The 11,638-nt window shown below is 48.8% G+C and overlaps 1 protein-coding gene across 13 annotated transcripts in view; it reads left to right on the top strand.

Moving 5' to 3' along the window:
- TMEM241 (transmembrane protein 241) overlaps positions 1 to 10,534 on the top strand; it is a 107,298-nt gene extending 96,764 nt beyond the window's left edge. For 7 of the 13 annotated variants that reach the window (XM_040632653.1, XM_040632654.1, XM_040632656.1 and 4 more), the window contains 3 exons: positions 1,223 to 1,287; positions 1,450 to 1,567; positions 8,199 to 8,585. In XM_040632653.1, the coding sequence (XP_040488587.1) occupies positions 1,223 to 1,287; positions 1,450 to 1,558 (174 nt within the window). In that variant the 3' untranslated portion in view covers positions 1,559 to 1,567; positions 8,199 to 8,585. Of the gene's footprint in view, positions 1 to 1,222; positions 1,288 to 1,449; positions 1,568 to 8,198; positions 8,621 to 10,017 lie in introns of those variants that run through there. The other 6 variants (XR_005835417.1, XR_005835418.1, XR_005835419.1 and 3 more) reach the window with 4 other exon arrangements.
- Positions 10,535 to 11,638: the final 1,104 nt, after the last annotated feature.

Consider the following 11,638-nt stretch of genomic DNA (forward strand, 5'->3'; position numbering starts at 1 on the left):
TCAAGCGAGTCAATTACACGGGTTCTAAAACCTCACAGAGTTTCTGACTGAAGATTCCTTGTTTATATTTCCAGACTTCTGTTTGAGGTGGCAGATGAATGAGGATGAGACTCATGTAGTCATACTCCTTCCTTCTGGCCACCTGCTCGCTGCCTGGTTCCCAGTTTGGAGACCAGAGGAGGCCTCCAGGACAGCATGATGGCTTTTCACATTTCCCAGAGTGTCCAGCGTGAGGGACCCATCCCACAACAACCTGCTTCTGCTTCTCATTGCAGGAAAGCAGGTCCTTAGGCTCACCTTCCCAGTGGAAGCTGTCCTGCATTTTAGAATACAGAATTCTGGGGGAAAAACATCTTTTCCTGAGCAGGCATTCCAACTGGTGACAAAGTCGGGTCTTTGGTTCACACACACACTCTCTGTACCAGCTGTTTAGTGATGCTGTGGGCGTGCGAGGCCCATTACTGCTGTTCCTTAGACTTTCCTGTCATTTCTAGTTCTGAGAGATGTGGGGGTAACCTCTTCCCTCTCTTTTGGCTTCTAGGTATTTGCAAATAATTTTTTTAAGGTCATTTATTTTTTTAGTAATCTCTGCACCCAGCGTGGGGCTCAAGCTCACAACCCTGAGATCGAGAGTCACACATTCCTCCAAGTGAGCCAGCCAGGCGCCCCTGCAAACAATTAATGATTTAATTGTTCTCTCCCCCAGGAAGCACGTGGCTTCTTTGAATCGTATCATGGGCCAGAAAGACAGGGCATTAGAACAGCGGGAGAGATGGTGCTGTGGGCAAAGGCAGGATGACAGCTAAGTTCTTATCTGGAGGATGTGGGAACCTATGAAAGAGCACAACTGGCCTTGGGGATTATTTCTACACATTGAGACAAGATGGAAATGCATATTCTTACTGCCCCCTGCCCTGGAGAGAGATGGGTGAGATGTTGGCTGTGTGCCTCCTCTTTGGAAGAGTTGGGAAGTTAAATGTTCCTTTGAAGATTCTCACCTCCCAAACAGACTAGGACTTAGCATTTTCTCCACCAAACGCTTAGCTCAGAGGGAGCACTAAATACAGGGGCCTGGCAAGTGTGTGGGGAAAAGGACGTGAAGTAGAAATGGGTGATATCTGGGATGTGAACTAACATGAACTCAGCTTGTAAACAAGGACTCTGGAGAAGGTTACCGAAGTCCTGCTGCTCTGATGGCCTTTTGTTGAAATTATTTCTACAGGTCATCACAGCTGGCTCATCAGTATTGCTGTTTGATACGATCCTGACCAGTGCGACAGTGGGATGGTGAGTCTTCTGCACAGAGAGCAGAAAAGCAAAGTCATTGTTTGGGTTTCATCAGGATACTAATTTTTTTCTCTCAAATGCTGAACAAAGGGTGTTTGGGGTCTATGTTTTATTGACCTGTAAATATACATTCTGAGGAGTACATATATCATGACTATGCAGCTTGATGAATTTTCACAAACTGATTATCCCGAACCTGCTACCGCCAGCATCCAGATCAAGAGACAGCATCGCCCACACACCTTTCAGCCCCTCATCCGCACAAGCGTAAGCACTACTGGTGAGCCACGAGTTTTATATATTTTATGTGATTTTCCCAAGATTTTATAGCTACTATGATTGGACAAGGATTCAAAACCAGACCAATGTGTGTCCAAGGTCCCATGACCTTCACGTACGTCCTTAGGACTGACCTGGCAAACACCGAGAATTTACTAGCAGTGTAGATAGTGTCTGGTAGAAGTGGGTCATGAGGGAGGTGTAAGAGAAGTTGGCCTGTATGTTCCTCTTCCCACCAGTCTGATCATCTGTAAAGAGCTTCTAGATAATTCGACAGCAACACAGAACAAGCATCACCCAGGACAAGGAGCATTACCCATTACCTTACCTCTCTTGTTCAAGGGCTGACATGGAGACCTAAGAATGTCCAGTGAAATGATACAGGAAAAAGATCTCATTGTCTTAGGTTTTTTAATACTATAAACTATAATTCTATCAGCTAAAAATATTTATTGAGTGACTGCTGCCTGCAATGTAAGACATCATTCAGCCCTCAAGGAGGGGAAGGGGCAGGGAAATTATAGGGATAATTTGTGGGAGAAGATAGCCATGGTCTGAATGCACGGCGAACGTGAGGGCTGAAGGAAGGAGAGAGGACGGCCATCAGCAGGGCTGTGGAACTGGCTTGCACAGGACCTTATGCAGAACAGGGAGGCTTAGCGAGGCTATGGGTGGAAGAGGATTTGGGCCTTTTGGCCCCGGGAAGACAGGGAAGGGTGGAGAGGCAGGAGGTGCCAACGGTGAGAGTGAGTGATTTGGAACCGGAGCTGGGACTGTGGGGCAGGGAGCTAATCTTATGCTCCCTCCTTCTTCCCCTGCACCTGTCCTTCCAGGAAGGCATGACCCCCACAGTGGGCAGGTGACATCCAGAAACCCAGCTGCCAGGCTATCCTGGCACATTCCTGGGACTCTTCCCCAAATGTCTGTATCTTCACCTCCATAGTGGTAGTGTACATTCTTTTTTTTTTTTTTAAGATTTTATTTATTTATTTGACAGAGATAGAGATAGCCAGTGAGAGAGGGGACACAAGCAGGGGGAGTGGGAGAGGAAGAAGCAGGCTCATAGCAGAGGAGCCTGATGTGGGGCTCGATCCCAGAACGCCGGGATCACGCCCTGAGCCGAAGGCAGATGCTTAACCGCTGTGCCACTCAGGCGCCCCTGGTAGTCTACATTCTTGACGGTGGTTTTCTTTCTCACAAATGGGCCTCCAACAACTCTATTTTGTACGGAATTTTGGAATGAACTTTAAAAACCCAGGTGTGGGACTGAGTGTGAGAACTAGAGGAGTGAGGCGGCTCTCCAGCAGGGAGGAAATGCTAAGCCCGAATATCACAGCAGCAGTCTGTAAGAGGCCAAGTCTCCAGGCTCTTTCACATCCTGTGAACTTTATGGTATGCCCCGAACAAAATGGAAAGAAAGGCTGTGTGTACCCAAATCAAGGAAACAGCATGTGTGATTATTGCAAAAGGAACCTTGACTTTGGAATTTCCTGATTTTTGAGAACCCTTGAGTTTAAGGATGGTGTGTTTTCAGCCTCAAAGAATTTTCCAACCACAAAGCGAACCACCAGAAGAGGAGTGTCAGACTGGATTTCAGATTTCCTGTCTTTTGCACAGAGCTAGTCTGCACTGGCCATACAGCATTGTGCTCCAGCCGGGCCTGGCTGACCAGCTCGCAGAGCCAGGATCCCGGGCAGGACTGCCCTCTGGCTGGTGGGAGCTTAGACGCATCAGAAGTCACAAAGGGCAGGGACTGCAGAACTTTTGTTGGGACCTACTATTGGGACCTGTATCATCATTGTTTCTTGTTTTTTGATTTGCAAATTTTAAATTAGTTAACGTTGAGAAATCAGGTGATTTCCCCTTTAGGGTCCAGATTCCCAGATTCTTTTGAAAATGGGACCATTTGCTACATTGGGCCTATACTTCCGCATGGCACCGGTTTCTAGAAGAGGTAGAGGCTGCCCCCTTATGTGGGCATGGACTCTCAAAGTCAGCATGGCCTCCCCCACGCCAGGCTGGCTGAGACCGGAGGACCCTCTCTCAGCGACATCCAGACCTCCATTTGCTTGTATATCCATTCATTTCACAAAAAAGTGGGTGCAGGTCATTATCTGAAGTAGGGTTTTTCGGGGCACCTGGGTGGCTCAGTCCATTAAGCGTCTGCCTTCGGCTCAGGTCATGATCCCAGGGTCTCGGGATGGAACCCCACACTGGGCTCCCAGGGAGCTTGCTTCTCCTTCTGCTCCTCACCCTGCTCATGCTCTCTCTCTCTCTAATAAATAAATTAAAATCTTTAAAATAAAATAGAATAAAGTAGGGTGTTTCGCCTCAGCACCGTTGACATTTTGGGCCAGATAATTCGTTGTAGGGGGTTGTCTTGTGCCTCGTAGGGTTTTAGCTGCAAACCTGAGCCCCACCCCACTGGATGCTAATAGCACCTCCTCAGATGTCTCCAGATATTGCCCAGCGTCCCCGTGGAGCAAAATTGCCCCAGTTGGGAATCATGGATCTAAGGGTTTGTGGTGGTTAGTGGAGAGGATGGCATTAGGAACTTGCTAAATTAGAGATCGGTAGGCTTGCTCTGTGTCAGGTCCTCGCAGCCCCTCCCACACTCTCGCAGCGTGCTGAGTGACAGGCGGGTGTGCACACCACATCTGCCTGCGGCTGTGAGCTCCTCCAGGAGGGGAACCACAGTCATGCACCTTCTCGTCTTCAGCCTAGCCCTAAGGGCTGAATAAATGAGTGGCCAGCCTTCTAACTACTGTACGCAAGAAAAATTATAAACCTACGTACCAACGTTGGTCAACTTTTAAAGGCTTTTCTTAAAAGCAACTGTTCTTGTCCAGAAAATTATCTTGGTTCTAATTACAAAAAACAATCTAGTGCAAGCCCTGAATTTAAATATCCAGATTAGTATTTAATTATTCACTTTTAATTAACAGAGTTTTATGGAATATATCGATATGAATTCCCTCTATTCCAAAATTTCAATAAAGGGGATCCAACACATACGAAAGAAAAAATTCTGAACTGTGAGCAGTGTCCCTGTTGAGTAGAATTAGTTGTGGGTGCCCCTTCTTTGAATCCTTTTTAGGCTAGCAGAGACTCTCTTCTCTTTGCAATAAAGATACAAGAAGAGAAAACAAATAACCAAAACACAACCTGTCTGTTCTGAGGATTCTGTGATCACTTTTCGCCTTTGCCAGTCATTCATGGAGCCCGCCATTGATCATGTGTTACCAACATGCTCGATCTTAGCACAAACCTCACTACCACCAGCAGTCTTTAGGAAGTGGTCTCATACCATCTTTGAGTAATGGTGTCTTATGCCTTTAATTTTAGGACACTGCACAGAGACTGCCCAAGCCTCTTTATAGAAAGAGTGAATTTGGGGTGAAGAAAACTCCCCCCCAACACACCCTAGAGTGCAGCTAGATCGCAGTGACTGAAATGTATCAGTTTTCCATTTGAGTTAAAAACTCTAAAATGCTAAGAAGGGCCTTCTAAATAACTATCACTCCTTTGCTCTCAACACATAGTAATTTATCAGATTGTGAACTGTCCCTCAGCAAGGCTCCAAGGGAATGGTACTTTAGGCAGGTATCTTTTGGTGAGGAGAAGAGAAAAAGCCAAAATCGTTTGGAATTATAGATGGGAGAAGGGGAAGAAGGATAAGAATGCATCGTCATTCTTTGAGAAAATATTTATTGGGTGCTGCATGAAGTGCTGGGCCTCCAGCCGGAAAACGGTACAGTGTCTGCCCCCCATCTCATGGGATCAGTAGGTGCTTGAATAAGCACAGTAATGAATGTAAAATTGAGTTGGGGCTTCTTCAGATGGGAGGACACAGAAAGACTGGAGGGGTGCTGAAAATACCGCCCCCCCACCCCGAACAGAGGCTAGTGGTGAATATTTCTGGCTGGGTGTGCTCTCCAATCTGGTGTGTATGTTTAGTTGCATGAAGTGTGTTCACTTCAGGAATGATGGGGATTACAAGATTTGCAAACAGTTCAGTGAGGCTCTGACTTAAATAGTTGTAATGCTATTAAGATTCCTGCACCCTGTGTCAGCTTCTCCTGCTGTTTAGAAAACAACATCAAAGCTCACCTTCCTGGCTCTCTTACCAGTAAACTGAACCAAGGTTTGTTTCCTTTCTGAGCCTTCACTAAGCTGCTTTAGTGTTTCATGAAATAGCTAAGCCCAACGGATGAAATGCAAGGTTATTACACTTGGGCATTGTTCTAAGGCTGTGGGGGGAGAAGGGGCAACGAGCCAGCCCGTAGCCTATTCTTCTCCCGGGTGACTAAGGAGGATTACTGGAAGCTGTAGAAATGACTGAACCCCCAGTTACATGGCAGAAATAAGCCCCTCCCCAGCCCAAAGGCTCATGCAGCCTTTGCGCCACGTCACCGTGACTCTGCACTTGCCCCGGGGGTTTAAGAAGACGTGTGTGTGTGTGTGTGTGTGTGTGTGTGTGTGTGTGTGTGTTCTCCTTAAGGGATGTTGAAAGGAGCAGTAGATCTGCGTAGAAGAAATAGCTTGGTCATCAGGGCTGAGCCTCTGTACCAGAACAATGGCTGCCCCTTCACAGTTACTTCCTCATCCAAAGAGAAGAGGCGAAGGGGCCCTCCTGCGCCCCGGAACTAGACCAGGGACCAGCACCAATGGCTCATGTTTCCAGATAGGGTCTTTTGGAACTTGGACCCCAGTTTCTCACAGAAACAATCCTGTAAACGATGATTATAGATCTAGGAAGGTCCTCAGACATTTGTTTTGCTTATAACGTAGACACTAACTTCAGTTACGTTATTAGGAGTTAAATGTGCGTTAAAGAGAATTTATCGGCTCCTTGTCACTATTTATATTTCTGTACAAAGAAGAAAGTACATTCCAGCTTTGAGCTTCAGGTGTGAGGCATACATGCCCCTCTCGCCCCTCACCTTTCCCTCCCAGCTGTTACCCTGGGTGGTGGGACAGCCTCCCCGGCCTCCCCCCAGTGACTGGCTGCTTGGCGAGCACCTCTGCTCTCCCCCAGAGGCCTTTCGGCACAGGGAGAGGAGAGGACGGTGGTTTGGGGATCTCCCAGCTCTCTAGGGTGGACGGGAGTAAGGGAGTAGATTTGTTCTCTGTTGCTCCAGAAAGCAGAACCTGGACTCACAGGTGAGGTGGTAAGAAGCGGCTGTTGGGTCCGTCTGCGGAGGGACCTCCCCGGGAGGGAGAAACCGTATGCCCAGGGTCTTCCGTGAGTCAGACACCCGTGGACGCCGGCGTGAACCCCGTGGCCAGAGCGGCTCAGCAGGGGGGCGTGGCCCCACACGAATCTTGCGCAGAGTCGGGGAGCCAGCTCCGAGGGCCGGTGAGGAAGGCACTGCCGCTCTGGGAGGCCAGTCAGCCGGTCAGTACGTTAGTATGTTGTCGCTCGGCCGTTGCAGCCAAGTGCGGGGCTCGATGGCTGCAGCCTCACGGGGACTGCTGGAGGTGACCACCTCCCGTGGCGCAGCCCGGACACAAGCTGAAAAGCACGCACAGGGTCACGTGGCTACTCAATGCCTGAGCCGCGGTTTGAGCTCCGTTTATTGCTTTCATAGTCTCGCACTTAGTTCATCCCTGTGCCAAACGGGGCAAACGGTACAAGTTACCTTCACGTCGGAGTCACTCACATAGGTGACACTTGTCCCTGGCAGTGTAGCGTGCACAGCCTCCGTGTGTTTCAGAGAGTCGGTACCCCGGGTGTACGTCAGAATCGTAAAGACGCCATCGCCTCAATGTGCGTGTGTGGCGTCGGGGTACGTGGGGGGCGGGAGCGCACGTAGAACTGAACGGCTGTTGGCGCCTGTGGCCAAGGGCAGTCCGTCACCAGGGGCCTCCCGTCATGATCCCGCCGTGGTGGCGCCGCCCAGTGGCCAGAGTGCTTTGGGGGAAGACTCTGGGGATTCAGACAGCCGACTGTCCGCGGAGAAGTTGAAAACAGAAAACGTACAGACCTTTGGATGTCCTCACTCTGAGGCCCGTTAAAATACTCCACTCGCTCTCCCCGTCTGCAGGCTTCCCACTTCCTTTTCATTTTCAAATCGACGACCGTATTTCTTTCTGCTCTGCTGGGAAATTCATGATTCGCCTTTAGTGTTTTCATCTCTAAATGTTCTGTTAGCCTCTGTGAAGTAACAGGGTTCGGAGACTGTCACCTCGATAACGATAAGATTATGAATCCCTGCGTGGTGTCCTGTCATCCACCCGCGTCAGCAAAAAGCCCCCGGCGGGGGCTGCTGCGTGGGACGCCCGCTCCCCTCTGTGTCTGGGGCAGAACACTGGCTGGGGCACAGTCACCTCCACTGGGTCAGGAGGAGCGAGACACACCACCTTCTTCCCAGGGGAAAGGATCCAACCCCACCTTGCAGCCCACTCCCCTCCTGGCTCACCGCTGACGTTTCTTGGGACGACTGGGCAGTTACGGGGCCTGACCTGGCAGCAGGGCAGGCTGGGGCGGGGGAGCGGGGGACGAGAGAGTCTCTGCCACAGAATGAGGGATCCCTTGCCATGCTGCAGGTGGGTGCCGGGCAGCTCGGTGCGTCCACGGAGGGATGGAAGGGACTGGAAAGCTGACCTGTTGCTGGTGCTGTTTCTTGCAGCCTCCTGCTCGGTGGGCTTGGAGAGGCCTTGCTGGTTTTCTCAGAGCAGAAGGGCTCCTAAGGGCAGAAGAGTCAACTCACAGGCTGCCAGCTGGAGTACACAGCCCCTGGGCGTCGGAACTCCCCGTCGAGTGTGTTGGAGGGAAGAAAGCAGGGAGGGTGAGGCCACCACATCTCACGGCATCAAGGAGAACTCTCTGGGGGTCCCCGGGCTGCTGCAGAGAACGGACTGTGTTGTGTTTTCCTGCTTCGAGAGGCTCACCCAAGTCCCGCTGACCGCACCGTGCCCAGTGGTGCAGACCCAGATACGGGAGGCCCTCCGTACGGGGATGGCTCCGCTCCCCTGGCTTGATGCGCAGGCCTCCTTATTAAACACCTGTCACCAAACACTGCTCTGACTACTTGGTGGTGGGCTCAAGGTATTTCATGGCACTTTTTGTTTTATACTGTGTTTTTGCGTCTTTGGAGACTCTTCGGGGGACATCCTTCCCTTGCTCTCATGGGCTCGCCTGGAGCCCACCCTCACCCGCTTACGAGCACAGACAGAATTCCCCAGGAGGGCTTCCACTGGGGGACAGGGCAGAGAGGAGGGTCGAACAGGAGTTCCGAGCTAAGTAAGACACCAGCAAGGACACCGTTACTCCTGAGTGAGCGCTGAAGGGTTTTGTGACTGTGTGCTATGGTGTGTTGAATTCTGTACACACTTTCTTTGCCCACTGTTGTGTTCACTTGCTCCTCAGTGATCACCCGAGGGAATAGGGTTTATAATTCCTGATGGATATGCTCCCAGTGAAACAAACACAGAACATATGTATACACACAGGCACACACCTTTACATTCATATTCCTTAAGCTTTTAATCCGTTTAATTCCCTGATGGCTCAGCGGAGGTTTCAAATCATTGAACACTGAAGTGTATTTTTCAGGCCAGATTAAAAATCGGATTAACACTCTAAACCTTGCCTCTGCGGAATCAAAAGGAATGAATATGGATGAAATGGTAATTTGATTCTGAACCCACAGTGAAGGTTTAAGAGAACAGTGTCTAACCCCTGATATTTCTGCTCATGACAGGTTCTGAATACCTATTCTTCCGGTGTTGGTTGTGGTCATGTGGAGACGTAGAAGGTAGTGAAGTCACGGCGAGTCTTCCCCAGGCAGGAAGCCAGGCTCGCGGTGTTGGACATGTGCGTCGTCAATGGAGAACCATCTTTAGCATTCAGGAAATAAGCCTGTCCATTCTTGGCTCTGGGAAGGATAAGGTTAGCTCAGTCAGGGGCCATTCTTTCTGCACGTTCTCTCCAGCTTGTTGAAAAAATAAACAGAAAATGAAACAAATGGGAGGGGATTCATTCATATATTTGGAACTTGGGTACCTTAAATCCATTCCCTTGTCTTTTCCTGGTCTCCGCATGTCATTTAAGGTAAAGATATTCAGAGTGAGGGGCGCCTGGGTGGCTCAGTCGTTCAGCGTCTGCCTTCGGCTCAGGGCGTGATCCCAGAGCTCTGGGATCGAGCCCCACATCAGTCTCCTCCGCTGGGAGCCTGCTTCTTCCTCTCCCACTCCCCTGCTGTGTTCCCTCTCTTGCTGGCTGTCTCTCTCTGTCAAATAAATAAATAAAAAATCTTAAAAAAAAAAAAAAAGATGTTCAGAGTGACCTTGACACAGAAACTGTTTCAGTTTGCTTTTTGTTCTTCCTCTGGGGTGTTACAGTCTAGAGAGGCTGAGGATCAAGTAGAACACTGAGTTTAGAATTGCCCTTGCTCTTTTGCTCCCACAAAACTTTCTCTGTACAACTGAGTTCTTCTCCTTTTGTAGAAAGCGCCATCTGACCAAATGTCATCATAAGCCTGTCTTTCCAAGTGCCATTCAGGCAAACAGAGATTCCGAAGTCTGGAAAGAATCATGCACAGTTAATGGGCGCATCTCTGGTTTCCAGGAGACCTGGTTTTTGTGGGGGTTTTTTGAAGATTTTATTTATTTATTTGAGAGAGAGAGCACGAGCAGGGAGAAGCAGCAGAGGCAGAGGGAGAAGCAGGCTTCCTGCTGAGCTGGGAGCCCGACGTGGTGCTCGATCCCAGGACCCTGAGATCATGACGTGAGCGGAAGGCAGACGCTTAACCCACTAAGCCACCCAAGCACCCTGAGGAGACCTCTCTGAAAAGAATCTCTACTGAGGATTTTTTTGTTTTCGTATGTTTGATTTTTTTAAATGGCATTCCAGATTCCCATTGTTTCTAGTTTTTATTTTTTTATTGTAATTGTTCAATTCGAGTAGAGTTTGTGCAAATTCATTTGTACAAATAAAGGGAATGCTTTCCATGCACGTGTTATATCGATTTCAGGTGTGCAACTTACTGATTTGACAAGTTTATACGTTATGCTATGCTCACCACGAGTGTCCCCTCTGTCCCCATACATCGCTATTATATTATTGACTATATTATGCTGCACTTTTTATTCCCGGGCCTTACTCATTCCATAACTGGCAGCCTGTATCCCCCTCCCCCTTCCCCTGTTCTGCCCAACTCTGTACCCCCAACCCCTGTGGCAATCATCAGTTTGTTCTCTGTATCTATAGCGTTGCTTCTGCTTTTTGTTTGTTCATGTTTTTTTTAGATTCTCTTGATAAGTGGAGTCATGGTATTTGTCTTGTTCTGAGTGACTTATTTCATGTAGCATAATATACTCTAGGTCTGTCCATGTTGTCTCACATGATATGATCTCTTCCCTTTCTTAGGGCTGTTGAATATTCCACTACACACACACACACACACACACCACATTTGCTCTACCCATAAGTCTATCAGTGGACACTGGGGTTGCTTCCATATCTTGGCTGTTGTAAATAACACTGCAATAAACATAGGGTGCGTACGCCTTTTCAAGTTAGTGTTTTCATTTTCCCTGGGTAAATACCCAACGGTGGGATTACTGGAGCCTATGAGATTTCTATTTTTAACTTTTTGAGGAACCTCCTTGCTGGCCCCACGTCAAAGCCAAGGTGCTTGGTTTTTCATTTATACAAATAAACAATATACTTTTCATCAAGAGAGGCAAGGTTCTCTGGTTGTGTATTGTTACTAATTTGCTGCGGATGGAAAGCAAATAAACTGTTTGTTTTTGTGGTAATTTGCCTTTCTTTCTCTTCTCTTCAAACTCGCTGGAGAGTATTGCAGAAACAGTTGTTATCCTTGGGAGTGGGGCCGGAGGGGAGGGTTCTTGCATCCTAAACACAGACCCAGACTTCTACCAACATCCAGGCTACTTAGCTCTGAACAGGGAGGGCGACCCAGCCTCTTTTGCTGGACCTGTGCTGTCCAGTAGGGTCACTCAATGTAGCCACGTGTGACCACTGAACCCCGAAATTTGGTATGCATCCACGTTCAGATGTGCTGTAAATAAGTGTAAGTATACGCTGATTTCAAAGATCGAGTAT

The sequence above is a fragment of the Ursus maritimus genome, unplaced genomic scaffold (assembly GCF_017311325.1).
Source record: "Ursus maritimus isolate PB19 unplaced genomic scaffold, ASM1731132v1 scaffold_18, whole genome shotgun sequence".
Lineage (NCBI taxonomy): Eukaryota > Metazoa > Chordata > Mammalia > Carnivora > Ursidae > Ursus > Ursus maritimus.